This window comes from Sparus aurata, chromosome 14 (assembly GCF_900880675.1).
Source record: "Sparus aurata chromosome 14, fSpaAur1.1, whole genome shotgun sequence".
Lineage (NCBI taxonomy): Eukaryota > Metazoa > Chordata > Actinopteri > Spariformes > Sparidae > Sparus > Sparus aurata.
Window position 1 is genome coordinate 5,156,466 of NC_044200.1, and position 18,807 is coordinate 5,175,272.

General features: G+C 45.4%; 1 protein-coding gene across 7 annotated transcripts in view; it reads left to right on the forward strand.

Annotated features, from left to right (window-relative positions):
• The window catches only part of sbf1 (SET binding factor 1), a 66,947-nt gene that overhangs the window by 42,193 nt on the left and 5,947 nt on the right, over window positions 1–18,807 (forward strand). For 4 of the 7 annotated variants that reach the window (XM_030440126.1, XM_030440128.1, XM_030440129.1 and 1 more), the window contains 28 exons: window positions 2,390–2,467; window positions 3,067–3,180; window positions 3,320–3,448; window positions 4,336–4,434; window positions 4,686–4,893; window positions 5,191–5,303; window positions 5,528–5,677; window positions 6,088–6,156; window positions 6,813–6,974; window positions 7,195–7,460; window positions 8,373–8,545; window positions 8,643–8,716; window positions 10,354–10,546; window positions 10,636–10,763; window positions 10,859–11,034; window positions 13,190–13,326; window positions 13,488–13,695; window positions 13,792–13,988; window positions 14,237–14,374; window positions 14,454–14,549; window positions 14,809–14,883; window positions 15,450–15,622; window positions 15,747–15,923; window positions 16,025–16,126; window positions 16,224–16,409; window positions 17,878–18,004; window positions 18,158–18,288; window positions 18,392–18,736. In XM_030440126.1, the coding sequence (XP_030295986.1) occupies window positions 2,390–2,467; window positions 3,067–3,180; window positions 3,320–3,448; window positions 4,336–4,434; window positions 4,686–4,893; window positions 5,191–5,303; window positions 5,528–5,677; window positions 6,088–6,156; window positions 6,813–6,974; window positions 7,195–7,460; window positions 8,373–8,545; window positions 8,643–8,716; window positions 10,354–10,546; window positions 10,636–10,763; window positions 10,859–11,034; window positions 13,190–13,326; window positions 13,488–13,695; window positions 13,792–13,988; window positions 14,237–14,374; window positions 14,454–14,549; window positions 14,809–14,883; window positions 15,450–15,622; window positions 15,747–15,923; window positions 16,025–16,126; window positions 16,224–16,409; window positions 17,878–18,004; window positions 18,158–18,288; window positions 18,392–18,736 (4,224 nt within the window). The remainder of the gene's footprint in view (window positions 1–2,389; window positions 2,468–3,066; window positions 3,181–3,319; window positions 3,449–4,335; window positions 4,435–4,685; window positions 4,894–5,190; window positions 5,304–5,527; window positions 5,678–6,087; window positions 6,157–6,812; window positions 6,975–7,194; window positions 7,461–8,372; window positions 8,546–8,642; window positions 8,717–10,353; window positions 10,547–10,635; window positions 10,764–10,858; window positions 11,035–13,189; window positions 13,327–13,487; window positions 13,696–13,791; window positions 13,989–14,236; window positions 14,375–14,453; window positions 14,550–14,808; window positions 14,884–15,449; window positions 15,623–15,746; window positions 15,924–16,024; window positions 16,127–16,223; window positions 16,410–17,877; window positions 18,005–18,157; window positions 18,289–18,391; window positions 18,737–18,807) is intronic. The other 3 variants (XM_030440127.1, XM_030440132.1, XM_030440130.1) reach the window with 2 other exon arrangements.

Sequence of the window (18,807 nt, forward strand, 5' to 3'; positions counted from 1 at the left end):
TAAAATGTGTGTCGCACAATCTTTAAGAAACAGGGGTCGATCTTTAAATAATAGCTGAATAGTTCCCGATGACTGTTGAATAACTTCTTCTTTTTTTTCTTGCAATGCCCATCCAAACTGTTTATGTATGTGCGTGCCTGCCTGCACTCTGCCCAATGGCTGTGCACTCATTGCACATAAAGTGAGTCTTCCACAGGTCTAGGCGGATGTATTGCATAAGCTATTAGCCAGCTAATGGCACAAGAATGGCAAAGAGAGCGCAGCCACATTTTCCCAACACTAACATAACAGCCTGACAGCAGTGAGCACTAACAAGGACATGATAATGTTAGATGTTTTCTTGCATGTGAGTGAGATATGAGGTACTTGGATTCAGTTAGTGATGACAGCGATGTGCTGCGCTCACAGTACTCAGCCGTTGAGCCTGTCGTTCAGCAGCTAACTCAGTAGCACAAAGCATGCAGCCAGTGAGCCAAAGAACTGAGCTGCTGTGGCAATAACAGCCTTGTTCAGCGGCTAACCCAGTTTGCACAAAGCACACACCAACAGCAGTGAACAATAAATACTGTGGCAGTTAGCCTTTACAGATCGAGGTAGGTTTGTGGCAGCTACTTTGCTTGTGTTTATATGATTGAAGCATTTAACAGTGTTGTTTATTCTTATATTTATTAGAATGAAAAGAGAGAGTTGAGCAAGTTGGATACTTTCACAGTTTAGTTTGCTCTTCCTGGCAAAAAGAAAAAGCAAATGAAAAAGAAAAGAATTCCAACTTGTGGATACATTTGAAAAGGCTTCAGTTGTTCTCCTCAGCTTTATCGCTCCATCCACAGGAAGCCAATGAAAGATTCAGCGTGGTTACGTTTAAAAATGTAATTCTTCAAACCCAAACAACACCTTAGTCATAATTCATTTTACCATCTGCCATCATCTTCTGTTATGCTGGATCAATAGTTTATGTTACGAGAATCCTTCAGACGGCAATCTGCTTTATTGTATGAGTCATTGTTGCTGTCTCTACCTCTGCCTTCCTGCAGTCACTCGCTCTGCCCTCTTATCTAACACACAGACACACAAGATGAAGTCGTAACATTTACTGCACACCCTTGTGATGTGCTTCTTTTATCCTGATTATATTGATTTAATTGTTTTATTATCTTTAGTTTTATCCATGCTGATGTCCTTTGTTTCTTGCAACCAAAAAGAAGCTAATTAAAAGTGTGAATCAAGGTGAGTTAGTGCAAGGACATCAACCACAGACCCATTGGATGTAATTTTGTTCCAAGGATCTGATAAGAAAGTTGTTGTTTTGTGGTGTTTGTAAATGCTTCATGTTAAGACGGATGACAGTGGTCAGATTGAACCTTGTCTTACAGAATACCACTGAATGAATCCTGTCCCTGCCAACATCTGTGTGTCAAAGTGTCCCCGAGCAATATGCTGACCCTAGACCCACTGACTGGGCGGCTGCGAAATGCCTGAGATGACAAGGCTCAAAATAAACTGAGCGATAAAAATGAAAGTGTTTTTATGGTGTCATCCCCCATGTTTTTGTCACTGGTTGCTCTGTGTGCTGTATGGCTTATAACCTGGAGACTGTTGTGTATCATGGTCTTTGCTACCAAACAGCCAAAGAGAAGTTCACTGGGTTATGGGCCTGAGTCCTCAGCCAGCCGAGCTGTGTGTACAGACACTGATTTTTGCTTCAGTTAAGCCAGTTCTGGCCTTGTCAAGAGAACTATCGACCCAGGCAGACCCCAAAGTGTATTAGCTGGTCCGATCAGCTCACATAGGCAGGACTGACCTCCTTCATTGAAACAAGACCCAAGGACGGATAAGTGCAGAGCTGGAAAACTGATGAGGTGGTTTGTGTAACAGGGTCTGTTCATTAATTTGAATTGTCAGATATATTCCCCGAGAAAGAAAGAAGCAGCTTTGAGTGAAGGTTGCAGGAGCGATGATGGTGTAGATTGTTGGGCAGCAACGTGAAGCGGGGCTTAGCTGCTATGCTCTCCTTACAGTTATCTGGATGAACTTTCATGAAATGGCCTTATTCCGAGGGCTATTTCCAAGGAAGTGTGTGTTGATGGTAATTTGGGCTCTGGAAACTGACTGTTGCAGCTGCTTCCTTGTGTTTCCACACTGTAAAACAAAGAGTTTACTTTAAATAATTTTTTTTCCTTAAAGCTGCACTAAAACAAATGCATCATTTCCAATTGTTTTTCACTTTTTTACGAACTGTTGGCCAAAGAGTGACTGTCGTACTGGTAGTCAAGATTTGTCTCAGGGCTTGACTCAGTTACCCAGAATTCCACCGATGCAGCAGGAACAGGCCTGTAGGAGGTATGTAGTAGGAACGTAGTGATTAACGGCGGCTTCGTGTTTGTTGTAGGTTTTGGATCCAGAGCTGGAAATCGCTGATCATGCCTTCCCTCCTCTCTCCACACAACCCTCTGCACTCAAAATCCAGGTAAGAGAACCACCTCTGAGTTCTGAGAAGTCTCCAAATCACGTTGAGCTTTTAATAATGTTTAAGTGTCTTGACTGTTTTTCTTGTGAGGAATTAACCAAATAAAAAAATTGTTTTTTACTTTGTACAGCACTTTTCCTAAATGTAGCCTGTAAAATCAACACAATGACACATTCTGGGCGCAGCATTAAGCTCAAGAGGCTTTTTGATAGAGAGCTGAATAGATCACTGCTCTCTAAGAAGTCACCAAAGTAGGCTGTTTGTACAGCCAAATTGCTCATTCCCTCACCCAAAAATGATGTCTAAAGTGGTCAGATTGAATCCAAAGCCTGTATACTCTGCTGCTCCGATAGGCCTCATGGCTTACAATAATGTAGTAGTTTTAAAAAGCAAAAAAATGTAGCTAGATGAAATCTGCAAGTTCTCCAGACTCTGTGTCCAGTTCAGTTCCTCATTCCATCATTCCATTAGTCCTTCAGTTTTGTGTGTGTGTGTGTGTGTGTGTGTGTGTGTGTGTGTGTGTGTGTGTGTGTGTGTGTGTGTGTGTGTGTGTGTGTGTGTGTGTGTTGGCTCTAACTTGACTGCCGTGTGTGTTTCAGGATAAGGAGATCCGGGCAGTCTTCCTGTGGCTGTTTGCTCGGCTCTTCCAGGGCTATCGCTGGTGTTTACACATCATCCGCATTCACCCAGAGCCAGTGATCCGCTTCCACAAGGTGTGTGAACAATACCGCCCATGATTAAAACTCTGACCAATCATCTGTGTGTTCTCAAGAGAACGAGTCACCCCAGGATAGCGGCCATCATTGTATATGCGGAGAGAGGATCAGATTAGTGTAACATGTGTTTCCACAGGCTGCCTTCCTGGGTCAGAGGGCGCTGACAGAGGACGACTTCCTCATGAAGGTGTTGGATGGCATGGCGTTTGCAGGCTTCGTGTCGGAGAGAGGGCCTCCTTACAGAGCCACTGACCTGTTTGATGACGTGAGTCTGTCAGCGCACTGCACCACGAAACGTTTTGTGATAGTGTTTATTTTTTTTTCGTTTACAAATCCGAACTGTGCCCCACACATTATTGTCCAAATTCTGAATTTCTGCCCCAGTCCCATGATGTAAATGAAAAAGTGACAGAATGACTCGAAATGACAATGACATGTGTCCAAAATCTCCATTTACTGCTCATTACAGTGTAAACTATAGTGTGTATTGTTATATAGGACAGTGGTCCTCAATGTTTTACATCAAGCTTCTAAACTGATGCAGATTAGACCACAACCCCAATCTGATAAGAATTTTGCTTTTAATTGTTTTATGACAGAAAATGTGTAGAAACCAGAATAGTCATTTAATCTGTCATGAAAATGAATTATTCCTATTTCTGCTGGGACCCCCTAGAACCCTCTCAAGGTTTTAGACTTGTAGCTATTGAGGCCCATAACTTAAATTCACCAGAAATGGCTGAGTTGGCCTATGAAAAGAGACCATAGTCAGACTGGTTTCCACATTTGACTTTGACTCTGTTGCCAAGGGCTGGTGACACTATCTGCAAATAAATATATCTTTATTTATTCATTTTTTGTTTTGTGTAGATGGGATCCAGTGCAATCTGCAAAAATAACAAACAAGTAGATTTCAAAGGGGGCCCTGTGGAATTTACAATGAGTTTCTCACCAAACGACGTTGTGTGTTTCCTTCAGTACTTTCCCTTTCTCATTAAACATTTGTCAAGCTGTCTTTTCTTTTCAATGTGCTGATTTCTGCAACACACGTTCATGAAAGCTAAATTGTCCCGGTAAGCTCTGGGTAATTGTTAAAGTCAAAAGGACAATGCTGAAATTGAAGGTGCGCGTGTCTTTGTCCTGTGTCCACAGCTGGTGGCCAATCATGTGGAGCGGATACGACAAGAGGAGGCCTGTCCACAGAAAGTCATGAACCATGTCAAGGAGCTGGCGGAGCAGCTCTTCAAAAATGTACGTTCTCTAATGAAATTGACAAGGATACCTGTTAGTCAAGCTGCATTCTGCTATTTTTCCTGTCAGCCCTGTTGTGTCCTCTTTCTTCCTCAAGTTTTCTTTGGGTAGACTCTGTGCACCTTCACTTTTTTGGCCTAGTATATGCCTTATTTCTTTTTTATAGCTTTTTCTTTGTTCAGTTGCTTCCTTATTATCCTTCTCTCACCAGTTTTCCTTTTTGTCCCCTCTTTACTCTTCCCTTCCTCTAGGAGAATCCTTACCCTGCTGTGGCGATGCACAAAGTCACGCGACCGTCAGAAAACAGCCAGAACAATGCACATAATCAGAAGCCTTTCCCTGGGCTGGATGACGTCGCAGTTCAGCTCTTCATCGACCACGCTGCCGCCAAGCTCAAGACTGCACCTCCTGTAGTCAAGGCGGAGCTCAAGAGCATGGTGCCATCGGGGCCCCCACTGGGTGAGCTGAGGGGAGGACTAAGGGGCTGAAACTGTGTTTATGTAAATTGGTAATGTGGTAAATATCAGGTCTTAAGAATGGTTGGAACCGATTAATTAAAAATGAGATCAATTTATGTATAGCAGTACTAGAAAAGGACAGGTGTAAAAACTTGACTAGTTCAGCCAGTCCACTTGCGCCCCAAACTTCTTTTGTGAACTTTAACTGACAGCCTGTCTCACAGTATGTGCTTAATGAGGTTGAGTTTGGTGCTGCGGTGATGAATGAGCGTCTGATCACTGCTCCCCACCTCCACAGGAGACACCGTGGACAGGAATGGCAACGTGATGGCTAACAGCGCCCGCAGGCTGGAGGTGGTCAGGAACTGCATCACGTACATCTTTGAGAACAAGATGCTGGAGGCCAAGAAGGTAAGAATGATTGATTTCTGCACGAGCAGACTGACGGAGGAGAGTTTAGTGAATTCTATCACACAACACTGAAAACCAACTAGCAGAAATATAATCCCTCTTCATTGGACCTATTTTTTTTTTTTTTCAAAGGTGTTATTTGTAGTAATTTTTAGTTGTTGGTCTAATGTTTGTGAAGCAATCATGTTTGGGACTCAGCTGTTGTTTTCATCCTCTCTCTCCAGTTAATGCCAGCTGTATTGAGGGCGTTGAAGGGTCGGGCAGCCCGGATTTGTCTAACCCAGGAGCTCAATCAGCACGTCCTGCAGAACCGGGCGGTGCTGGACGACCAGCAGTTTGACTACATTGTCCGAATGATGAACTGCACCCTACAGGTAAGCCTGCAAATACAGCAATATCACTATAATGAATATTATGGCCCAAACAACTCGAGATATACAGTAGTTATTAATCAAATTTAACATGGGAATTTAATGGCAATGCATCAGGTAGCTTTTGAGATATTTCAGTGGTAGACCAACCAACATTGTCATCCTTTACGTCACACTGCTAGCATGGCTAAAAAAGAAATATTGAAAATTATTTTGACTTATCACTTCTGCCAATTTCAGTCAAACTTAGTTGTTGCTAAAGTAGAAATACTTTTAAGATCTAACATGCTTGTTACAGCTTCACAAATATGGTCTGTTTAAAGCATGATCCCCTGGATTACATCTTTTGAATACAGTTCATTTTTATGGTTTCCAGTTGTCATATCATTCATTGCTTATCTGTTCTTGTTCAGGACTGCTCCCATATAGATGAACACGGTATTGCAGCTGCGCTCCTTCCACTGGTCACAGCCTTCTGCAGAGTAAGTTTATAACCAGCATCACCAGAGTCACTCCACCTTGGCTAAGTTAAGCCTTAATAAGAACCAATTTAAAGGTCCTATACCTCCAAAACCTCCTGTTTGCCCTAATTGGTCAGTTCTCACAGGCCGCACTCGCTCCATCTGTGCCAAGCTGGGGGCATGGCCGAAGGCGGGGACTGTACTGTTTTAAAACACAACCTTATAAATGTCCTCATGGTTCATTTAAATGTGCGGCATGTACAAATTTCAGTCCAAAGCTGATCAACTGAAGAAAACTTACAGTTTTGGTGTTATGTTATGGTGCCGCTCCCTGCCAGCATCCTGTGCTAGTAGAGCAAACAACACCAACACACCTTGGCTGCTCCACTAATGAGCTAACTAGCTAAAGGCAGCTACAGAGTACCACAATTCTTTCATATTACTTTTAAAGGCACCGTTTCTGCATACAGGCTGCGTACATATCTATGTTAACTGAGCGTTTTCATACATTCACAGTATTTATATAGCCCCTAGACCTGCTTTATATGACATTTAAATTACATTTAAAATCCACTTGTCCCGCAGGTTTTTACAATTCAAGAACATGTTGTTTTCTTGTATGCTCAGAAATTTAAAGTGTCTTCTCACAAAAGTCTCTTTCCATGTTTGTCTGACAGAAACTGGGCGCAGGCATCACTCAGTTTGCCTACAGCTGCGTACAGGAACACATGGTGTGGACCACTATGCAGTTCTGGGAGTCCATGTTCTACAGCGATGTCCAGAGCCACATCAGAGCTCTCTATCTGGAGACAGAGGAGGGAGGGCAGCAGAACAACACTGTGAGCAACTAATTGGCACTTGATATGAAACCAGAGTGAAAAAAGAAATGATGATTGATAATGCTGTACATTGTAAAATGTTCTCTGTGAATTTTGGGAGGAAAGAAATGTCCACCACAGGTGGTAGGCTAATGAGTCAATTTCCCAACCTGCTGAGCAGAGTGTCATTTTTATCTGGAGATGATTAATCATTAATGAACCACCTTTGATGTCTTGTCAGGAGCAGCAGGACGGGTCAGGCAGTGGGAGGGAAATCAGCGCCTTGGATCTGGCATCAGAGCAGAACCGGCTGTGGCCCACGCTCAGCAAGGAAATGCAGGCGGAGCGTGTGCAGAAGGAGGAGAGCACAGTGTTCAGCCAGGCCATCCACTACGCCAACAGGATGAGTTACCTGCTGCTGCCACTGGACACCAGCAAGAACCGCCTACTGAGGAGCTCCGGCCTCGGAGACGTGGAGAGTGTCAGCAACAGCTACGTCACAAACAGGTACCAACAGCTGTCAGAGTGGAATGTCAAAATAAAGTCTTTTAACACTTTAACAAAGTGGCTGCTAGTTTTCCCGTGGTCCTAATTAACTTAACAACCACAAAAAGTACAAATTACAATTGTGCAGTATCAATCAATGAAATAAGTCTGGCCGCAAAGCTATCAACAAAATTGAATACCTATGCACAAACAACAACAATTCATAATAGAAACTATAAGAAAATGGATCGTGATGTATCTAAAGTAAACTATAATCTGCTGTCTGTAATCAGTTAAGTGAATATTATTTCAGCCGGTATTTATTATTCTTTTAAAGTAGAAATGAAGTCAAAGTCAAACACAAAATAGAAAAAGATGGGAAGCTGTTCAGTGCCAAAAAAAACAGATAAACTCCAATTTTATTTGAAAAGTTGCTGCACAAAATGTTAGACCAAAGAGGAATCTAATAGTGTAGTATCTAACATATTCGGTGGGAAAGAGCATGACCCAATACAAACCTTAGACGTTTCGTACACAATATGTGATGCTGACATTTCTCTAGAATAAAGCAGAAGGAGGAAGTAATGTCACTGTGTCACAGCCAAGCGCGATGACTTAACTGTAAATACCCAACAGTAATGCTTGTAATACTGATAAGACGGAACATATGATGAGGAGGTCTGGTGATTTAATGAAATGATCAGGGATCCATAAACAAGTTGTTACGTGTGTAGACATGAAAACCTACAAATTCCAAGAGGTGTACTTCACTTAGACAAAACACAGACCCAGAACAATATACAAATATGTGTGTAGCTTATGACTCAGCTCAGATGCAGTTTTGTTTTGTCCTGTAGCAATTTTCTCAAGCTGGTAGTGTTTAGTTAGAATTTAGAACTGTAAATGATGAAAGCCGTTTTTCTTGTCTTGTAGTATCGCTGGCAGCATGGCGGAAAGCTACGACACGGAGAGCGGCTTCGAGGACGCCGAGAGCTCTGATGTGGCCAACTCTGTTGTGCGCTTCATCAACCGCTTTGTAGATAAAGTGTGTAATGAGAGCGGCGTGACCAACGAACACCTAAAGGCTCTCCACACCATGATACCAGGTACGGAGGCACCACACCCCCTGATCTCTCCTTGAACCACAGAGTGTGAAACCAAACCTAATGACAAAATCCGTCACTTCTGTCCGTCCCCTCACAGATATTGTTCAGATGCACATCGAGACGTTAGATGCAGTCCACAGGGAGAGTAAGAGACTGCCTCCGATCCAAAAGGTAACCAATTCCTATTTTTACGTTCCACTGGACAAAGACCTGCAGTACCCCAGCCAGCCCTGCCCACTCCCCTGTCCACCAATCCCTACAGCTCACAGTGTCACGGCAGGTACGCCAGAGACAGAACCGTGTGACTCACAGCACGCCGGAGCAGTGCATGCTGGGTGATTGCTCGCCCTTGTCGTGCCGTTTGGTCTCGGTGGAGCTCAGCCTGGCTGCTGCAGCTCCCCGAGGTCCTGCAGAGCTGAGTGCCTTCAGTCCGAAGGGTGCTGTTGGTCGTGCGTGCAGTGTGTTGGAGAGGGACAGTGGCTATGCGCAGCCTGATATAATATGTTTTGTCCTTTCACCAAGGACTTGAGAGTGGAACATGTAACTGCTCAGCCCCCTTGTTTAGGTCCTCCTCCATCATCTTCCTGACTCTGCCCTCGCTATGTCCTATCAGCGTTTTCTTTTGTTGCTTGTAAGCTCATGAGTGGATATGAGACTGTGGGCTGAGCTAAAAAACTAAAACTATTGTGTGAAGTTTACAGCTGTCGAGGCTTCAGCAGTTAAATGGCAACAGAGGAAACTCAGCCCTTTTTCCGCTGTGTGAATGCAGCTGGAGTGTGTGGCATTAAGTGTTGTGCAACAGATTATGAAACAGGTTAGCAGAGTTAGAATTCTTTTCCCTACTGGAAGTGGACTTCATTAGGAAGTCCAGGCCTCACTGGAGGACAGGAAGTGATGTAGGAGGCCAGAAGACAAAGCCAGCGTCATATTTCATACTGTTGGTATTCAGACCGGCTCAGCAGCGTCCAGAGGCCTGTAATCAAGCTTTGGATCCTCGGGGACTCTCCAAAACACGACAGTCCTTGTCTTTTTTTAAAATATGAAATAAACACACCAATATGAATATAATTATACATTCGTTTTTGTGTATTTATCTTTTTATTTGTAACGTCGTCTCAGCCAAGATCCCACCACTCCAGATCAACTACACGTGTGTTATGCAACTTTAATACATTTATTTCAACGTTGGCCTGTCTAATCTTTCCAAACAGTGCAGGTCATCCAGCCTGTAACCTCAGCATGGTTGTGGAAGCATGAGACTGTGAAGAGTGGAGTGTTTGTTTGGTCTTGTTTTGTATATATTCCGAAGGGCTGCCCAGTTACTCAAGAGTTATTGAGTATTCCAGGTGTAAGTGCCACAAATTTCATAGATAAATAATGAACCAGTCCTGCCTGCGACTTTATCAAGATTATGTATGTGAACTGTTGTGCAGCCTAATTATCCTGCTGGACTGAAATGATTGCACAGAGGTCCTACTGAAATATCAGGCCAGGTTTAAAAGTTGAGCAAAGTTAGAGTCCAGATTAACAGCAAAATCTGGCTGTCACTGAGTTGAAGAAAAAATATCTCAAGAAAGAGAGAATGAAAGAATGAAAGAAAATCTTAGCAAAAGAAAGAAGAAGGTAGATCATTAAGAAAGAAAGTAAGGAAAAAAATCCAGAAATGGTGTAAAATCTAAAACGGTGCAGGAAAGCTGCAATTTTGTCCTAAAAAGTGGTGGCATTTTACTCTTTTCATATCGTGACTCGGTTTATTCACTCCTTCATCATTCTTCCTCCTCTCCTCCTCTCTTCCTGTCTCTGTACAGCCCAAACTGCTGAGGCCAACACTATTACCCGGTGAGGAGCTGGTGATGGATGCCATGCGAGTCCACCTGATCCCTGACGGTCGCGAGGAGGCCACAGGGCTGATGGGAGGTCCGCCTCTGCTGCCTGCTGAGGGCGCCATCTTCCTCACCACCTACCGGCTCATCTTCAAGGGCACGCCCACCGACCCACTGGGTGAGAGATGATACATTTTGAAAGGCCCGAGCTTATCCCTGTTTCTGTGTCTAAACCCTGCTCTTTGTCTGTGGCTCTTCCTCCTGCAGTGGGTGAGCAGGTGGTGACTCGCTCGTTCCCCATCGCCTCTCTGACCAAGGAGAAGAGGATCTCAGTCACTTTACCCATGGACCAGTTTGTCCAGGAGGGGCTCCAGCTCCGCTCCAGCACCTTCCAGGTACCCTTAGATTCTCAACTCGTCTCAGAAAGACCCACTTTCTCTTATCTTGCGGTTCTTTTCTCTGATTTAATTGTTTTTCTGCCCACCTGTAGCTGATGAAGATCGCGTTTGATGAGGAGGTTGCATCAGACCTGGCCGAGGTTTTCAGGAAGCACATGCACAAGCTGCGCTATCCTCAACACGTCCAGGGCACCTTCGCCTTCACTGTGGGTCAGTGTGGGAAGTTGGTGGTGGAGCACAAGACCAAGGACAAGAACCAGTCGCTCAGGTAAGGACAAGAAGCAGCAAGAAGAAACTGAACTACTTTCAGTTTTGCTCCAAGTAACCATTAATCAGAAACACAAGCACGATGTCCCTCAAGTACCTGACAAGCTGTAAAGATACTCATAACCTTGGGCTCTGGCTCACCCTGTGGGTTAAACACAGTGTCCATTACAGTGTAGTAACTCACCTGGTGACACAGATGAGGCCGCACATCTGTAACAGCTCAATTTAGAACTGTTCCAGCTGTCGTTCTCATGTTTGCCCCATTTACAGAGTTATTCCTTCACGCCTGCAGCGCAAGAATTTTCACCCCGTATTTCACCTCGCTAAAGTCACAAGCTGTTGTAGTGTATTGTGTAACCAAGGTGGTAAAACCAAAAGCTGCTTTCCATCATGACTTGAATTTCAGGTGAATTGTGAGGCAGTTGATAAGGGAAAGTATGGCAGAGTAACTGCATTAACTGAACATAAAAGACATAAAAGGATGGATGTATTGATGGATGCAGAAGAATTTAGTCAGTATTATGTTAGACAAATGTGATCTGGTCTTGTTCTCTTTTGCTGCTTGTGTAATGTGAGCAGTGTTACCTTTGCCGCAAGTGGAGCTGATGCTATGTAGGATGCAATCTTGAGGCAGTGAGTTTCCTCTTTTCTAGTTTGTCCTCGCCTTGGCCAGTAGAAAGGTGCTCCCTAGTGGCTAGTTAAAATAAAACAACGAATGAAGTCATGGCCTTCTGCAAATTGAATTGTTAAAAATGCCCGTCACAGCTTTTAGCCCAGAACCCAAAGTGATGTCTTCAAACTGCTTTTTTTGTCCAACCAACAGTCCAACACCCAAAGACTCGTCATTTATTGTCATACATGACGAGAAAAAGCAGCAGATATTAACATTTAAGGAGCTGGAACCAGCAAATGTTTGACATTTTTGCTGAAAAATTACTAATTGTTGCAGCTCTACATGGTCATTTAACTAAACCAGTGGCTCTCAACGTTCTGTCATGCCAAGTCTGTCCCTAACTTGTTCTTGGAGGCTGAAAAAAGTTGGGGACTGGTCAGCAGGATAGCATCAGTAGACCCATGTTTGCCTTTTTTTTTAGGCACAAATTATTGTCATTCAACTTTGATTCTGTCCATATTTGTACCCTGTTCAAAATATTGAATAAGCTTTTCCTGCTCGAGTGACTGCACCTTGAGAAACAGCATTAGGAGCTGCCGTTATTTAAAGTGTTGCATGTAAGGCAATCTGCATGCATTTATAGTCACCTCTGTCATGACACTGTGCGTTGAGCCTTTAGTCTGACTACATGCTCTCAGGTCAGGTGTTCCACTCTGCGTTTGTTGCACCAAGAGAACTGTTTGGAGCTCTCACAGCATCAGTTCATGAATATGATGCATGGAGAAAAGATTGCTGTAATCTTTTGCTTTTCATTTTAAATGATCATTCCCGTCAAATTGACTGCAGGAGTGATGTTTTAGTGACTTTAATTCACCTGACGTTTTTATAAAAGTATTGGTAAATGCTCCAGTGTGGCCACTATGTGAATTTTTCTCCTCATTATTCATAGTCTCAGCAGCCAACCCCTCAGCCCCTTCACAACCCTCTGACCACACACACACACACACACACACACACACACACACACACACACGCACACACACACACACACACACACAAAGACAGAGTTCTCCCCTCTTTCTTTTCTGGAGAATGAATGGAGCACGAGAGAAGCCTTTTGAATAATTCATTAGTGGAAAATGTGTCAGCCGTTTTATCGGCCCTGTTGTTTCCATCTCTACACTGTGTGTGTGTGTGTGTGTGCGTGTGCGTGTGTGTGTGTGCGTGCGTGTGTGTGTGTGTGTGTGTGTAAAACTCCATTCAGACACATTAAGTCAGACTCAGGCTGTGTGGCATGCTAAACCAGCAACACACCAGTGAATTCATGGCTGTCGATTATGCACTTAGTTGAACATTGGATCAAACCAGCTCATTGTCAGCTGGAGTCGGGACACTGCTTCAAGTCTAAAGGCACATTTGTGTGCTAGAACAAACCAACAGGAAGTGGATACCAAGTGACTTTAAATGGTGTAGAATCAGCCCAGTGATGTATTTTAAAATGCTCAACTTTCTCTTTTCTGCCCCCCCTTCTTGTCTTTGTCAGGACGCTCTCCAAAAACCTAGTGAAGAGTGCAAAGAAGACCATCGGTCGGCAGTATGTGACCAGGAAGAAGTACTCTCCCCCCACCTGGGAGAACAGGAGCAGCTTGCAGTCAGAGCTGGATGAGGATGAAATCTCAGGTAATCACAGTTTTACTTATTTACCTCTTACATATTAACATTGTTGTATATCACCAAGATGTTTTATTTTGTGTGTGTCATTTTTCACATTGTTCCCAGCTTGTCACAGTCATGTTGGTTCTTCAAGTGAAACTCCTTGTTTTGAACGTTTTCCTTCACAGTTTCAGAGGAAGTGGACCAGAGCTCCCTCACCCTTTCCTCCACCATTCGCTCATCTGACAGACAGACCATGAGCAACGTCGTGGAGCGGGCCTGTTGCCGCGACTACCAGCGCCTGGGTCTGGGCACGCTCAGTAACAGCCTGACTCGTTCAAAGAATGAGCCTTTCAGGATTTCAACCGTCAACCGCATGTACACTGTCTGCAGGAGGTGAGAATACACATGGAAATGAGGGGTGAGAGGTGGAAGTGATACGCGGACAGCATCTCCACAGTGCTTAATACAATGTGTGTGTGTTTGTCACAGCTACCCTGGCCTGCTGATTGTGCCTCAGAGCATTCCAGACACGACCATCCACAGAATATGCCGCTGCTACCGGCAAAATCGCTTCCCCGTGGTTTGCTGGAGGAATTCACGAACCAAGGCCGTCCTGCTGCGATCTGCAGGCCTCCATGCCAAGGGGGTGGTGGGCTTCTTCAAGTCTCCCAATGCCCCTACTGCAGGTATATATCAAGGACCTCATTTAGGCATCCAGTTGATAATTTACGTAACGTACCAAGGTTAGAGGTCATGGTAACCGACTCTTGTCCTGTCCCGAGGGATCAGGATATTACATGTAAACCGCACAAGAGATTAAGGGATAAGAGCTTAGAAGAGCTGTTATCTAGCGCAGCAGTAGCCTGTACCTGTGAGGAAAAAAGTCACTTACATGAAAGTTAAAGGTCTGTTCATGTGTTTTCTCTCTGTGCAGTGCCCTCCCAGGCAGACTCCACCAGTCTGGAGCAAGAGAAATACCTGCAGGCCATCATCAGCTCCATGCCTTCTTACAGTGAGAACAGCGGCAGGAACACCCTTAGCGGCTTCACCTCCACACACATGAGCACCTCCGGTGGGTGGACTACTATGCAGTGTCACAACACACTACTGTAAGAAGAGCCTCATTGCCAAATGCCTTCTTCTGTCCACAGACTCCTCAGACAAACTGAGGCAGCCCAAGATCGGTGCTCTGATGAAGCAGGTGATGGGCACCAAGGAGGATGTTCCAGGAACCTTCAGTAGAGGAGGTGAGACACGTGTGTCTGTGTGTCCACATGCTGTAGTTTCTCTGTTAGCTTTCTCACAGTCCTGGTTTCAAAACAAAATGTTTGAATTGTGTTTCAAATCTTAAATCTGTCACTGAAACTGGGACTGGACCAGGAGGATGACTGAGTTGATGCATCCATTGTAGCTCATGTTTAGGGTGTGTTAGTATGTGAGTGTGTGCAACCATCCTCCACTGTGTGGTGTTGTTGTTAACGGGCCGTCTTTGTCGTTTGACCTCAGCTCTGGGTCAAAGGGCGAAAGTCATCTCCCTCTCTCAGCCCAAAGTGTCTGGCAAGGCCAGGAACCCTCCTAGAGGTACAGTAGGCCCCGCCCCCTCCCCTCCTTCCACTCCTGTCTAACCAATCAGATCTCTTTCCCAGTAGCGTCAGTGTGTTTGCAGTGATTCCTGATAGTGTGCTGTCTCTGCGGACTAATGGTCTGTTGTTCCTGCTTGTGTTTCTCAGATAGCCCGTGTGTGTGTGTGTGTGCGCGCGCACGTGTGTACGTGCATGCTGCTACTGCAGCTCTACCGTCTGACGTCATGTTTGTTGTTTCCTGTTTGATTCTTCTTCTCTGTTGAATGTCAGCAGCAATCAGAGTCATCTCATCATAATGTAGCTGTCGTTGTGTCAGAACTAGTAAACTGGACTGAATAGTTCTCAATCGTTCTTGCTTGTTTACCAGCATGGCTGTAGCTGTGGACCTTATACACATCAATGTGTTTTAAAGGATCATTCCGGTTTATTCGGCTCGTGATAAACCGATATGATCCTTTAATGGCTATTTAACATGAGAACAGTTTCGACAAGATGTTTGGTGTTTCAGTCTTGCTGTCGTGATTCCTTTGAAGACTCTACCTTGTCTGTTTGTGTTACTCACAGGTAAATGGGGCAGTATCAGGGGCAGCGGGCGTCTAAGTGCCTACAACCCAGACGTGGGGACGCGTCTGGCAGGGAAAGAGTCTCCGCAGCCCAACGGAGGGCCGAGCGAGGCGCTGTTTCTCCGCCAGCAGAAGGCTTACCTCTACATCATCGGAGACAAGGCCCAGCTCAAGGTAAACAGTGAGACACTCATTAAGGTGATGTGTGGAAGGTTAAAGTTAATATAAACATAAAAAAGGTTGGCAAAGAAAGAAGAGTTTCTCGGTTGTGTTTGAAAGTTTTTGTTGTTGTGTCCAGGGAGGGAAGCAGGACTCGTTCCAGCAGTGGGAGGTGGTCCCCATCGAGGTGTGTGACGTGCGGCAGGTGAAGAACAGCTTCAAGAAGCTGATGAAGGCCTGCGTGCCAAGCTCCTCGACCTCTGATCCCAACATGAGCTTCCAGCGCTGCCTGGAGGACTCGGAGTGGATGGCTCTGGTTAGTGCTCTCAGTGGAACATTTACTGTCCGGTCGCCTTTTGTGACCTTCAGTGTTCATTTTAACTCACACTGTGTGTGTGTTTGTATTCGTGTGTCCAGCTACACAGGGTGCTGCAGGTGTCCGTCCTGGTGGTGGAGCTTCTGGACACGGGCTCGTCGGTCATGGTCAGCCTGGAGGACGGCTGGGACGTCACCACGCAGGTTTGAGTGACACCCAGAGGCTTTAACGCTGGAAGCCGTTCTTTGACTGAGGCGTGGTGTTGACGCGCTGTGTTTGTGTTTCTGTGTGCGTGTGCAGGTGGTGTCGCTGGTGCAGCTGCTGTCGGATCCATACTACAGAACCTTTGACGGCTTCAGGCTGCTGGTGGAGAAGGAGTGGCTGTCGTTCGGCCACAGATTCAGCCACCGCGGGGCACAGACGCTGGGCAGCCAGAGCAGCGGCTTCACCCCCGTCTTCCTGCAGTTCCTGGACTGCGTACACCAGGTGGGTCTGCGTGTGAGGCTTTATTCACAGAGAATCTGCAGAAATCAGTATTGAAAGGATGTTTTTTGTTGCATGCACAAGCACTTTGACAGAAGATTAGTGACAGCCGAGACAAGAAGCGGTGTATAATCATATGCATGTCTCAGCCTTAGGTGCACTTTCCTCTTACTATATATACCATCTATAATACTCTGTGACTGCATTTCCTGTTTTGCTCATCAGTGACGTTTGTCCTGCTCTCTTATCATATGCAGGATGTGTGGTTTAGATTTAACGTCAGTGGCCCATAGTTCTGACCTCGCCTCCTGTCTGTGACACTCAGACTGTTCTGCCGTCCGATGCATCAGAGGCTGATTAACGGTCACCATGTTCTATTATTTCCGCTCTCTGTTCACACTCTGTGCTGTATGAAAACCTAAAGAAAGAACAGGAAGGGACAAGGTGTACCTACGCGTACATATATCTACGCGTTGACGACATGACACACAGTAGAATGTAAACAAGAGAAAATGATTGTGTACAAGCTTCAGCGGTGATGCACTGCAGTCGATGAAAACACAACTTTTCCCCTCGAAGGTTAACAGACGGACTTGAGGGTTCATTTGTCTGACTTCGAGCTGAAGTAAGAGACTGAACCCACCTGCTTCCCATCCAACAGTGTCTTCATAAGTGGATAAAAAGTAAATGATCACCTAACAACCCCTACATATTTTCCTGCGTGTTTTTAGACCAACGTAAAATCGCAGGTGCCGTCGAACTTGCAGGAAATCTCCATCTTGAAGGGATCGTTCAGGTTTTTTGAGGTGGGGTGTATGAGGTACCTCACCATAGTCGATGTATAACTGAAGTAGTTGGCAGTCAGCACAGCTCCAGCCTGGAGACGAAGCTAAGCAATGTGCTGCTGCAAAATGTTTCAGACGCCTTCAGTCAACAAAAACATCAACATCAGTTTGAAATGCACGCTATACTTCCAACGTTTTCACCACTTTACCGACACGTAGCTGTCAATTGAAGCTGTTATATCACACTCCCACGTCACCAGACTCCTTTGACAAAAACAGTAATTTTACCTCCCAGGACGTAGGAGTTACTGATGTACCGCTGACTCGATCGGTTAGTTTGTTTGTGTTATTATGCGACTTTGGTGAATCTGAACTAACCCTTTAAAACACTGCCATCTACTGTAGGTGATACACTGATGATGGAGAAGGACCTCATCCAACCCCATTTCAGATAATCCTAGCTATCCCTCTAAAGCTAATTTATATTGTCCATGAAGGTCCGTGTGACGTACATTAGGGTCCACACGGATCATCTCTAATGACTGCGACTTAATCCATGTATGCAGACACGCTATGTAATATAAACAGAGCCATGTGCACGCTTGGCTGTCAGCATCCCTTCGCGGACCATATCCTCTCCTCTAAACTGTCACCCTCACCCTGTGTCTCTCTCCCTCCACCCTCAGATACACCTCCAGTTCCCCATGGAGTTTGAGTTCAGTCAGTACTACCTGAAGTTCCTGGCCTACCACTACGTCTCCAACCGCTTCCGCACCTTCCTGCTCGACTCGGACTACGAGCGCATAGAGCTGGGTGAGAACATGTCCTAATCTACAGGGTGTCGTGTTGTGATGGATGTTCTCTACTTGTAGCCATAGGTGCAGTGTGTGTGTGTGTGTGTGTGTGTGTGTGTGTGTGTGTGTGTGTGTGTGTGTGTGTTCCTGACGAGTCCTCTTATGTGTGCAGGAGTGCTGTATGAAGAGAAAGGGGACAGGAAAACCCCCCAGGTGTGTAAGTCTGTGTGGGACTACATCGACAGACTCAACAAGAAGACGCCCATCTTTTACAACTACATGTTCTCTCCTGAAGACGAGGAGGTGCGCCCACTGAAACATTTCCCTTCCGATATTTCATATATTTGAAATGACGCGATGAGTGATCAGAGGCACGTTAAAACGACAGAGAAATTGTGTGTCACAGGTACTGCGGCCGTACACCTTCATCTCCAACCTGAAGGTGTGGGACTTCTACATGGAGGAGACTCTGTCAGAGGGGCCGTCCTACGACTGGGAGCTGAGGGGCCGGCAGGAGCGCGTGGCGGAGGAGACGCCCGAGAAGCCCGACACCAGCGGGCCGAAGTCGCAGCGGCGCATCGTGTGGCCGTGCTACGACAGCCTGAGCAAGGCGGTGCCCGACGCCATCACCAAGCTGCTGCAGGACCTGCAGAGTCTGGAGGCGGAGCTCGGCCAGACGTCGGAGAAGTGGAAGGACACGTGGGATAAAATCAAGACCACGCAGAGAACTGAGACCAAACTGGAAAGCAAGGTGAGGCTGACGGTTGCTCTTTCATCGCCCAACAGATCTCTTGTTGTCATGCGCACCTTCTGGAAACAAAT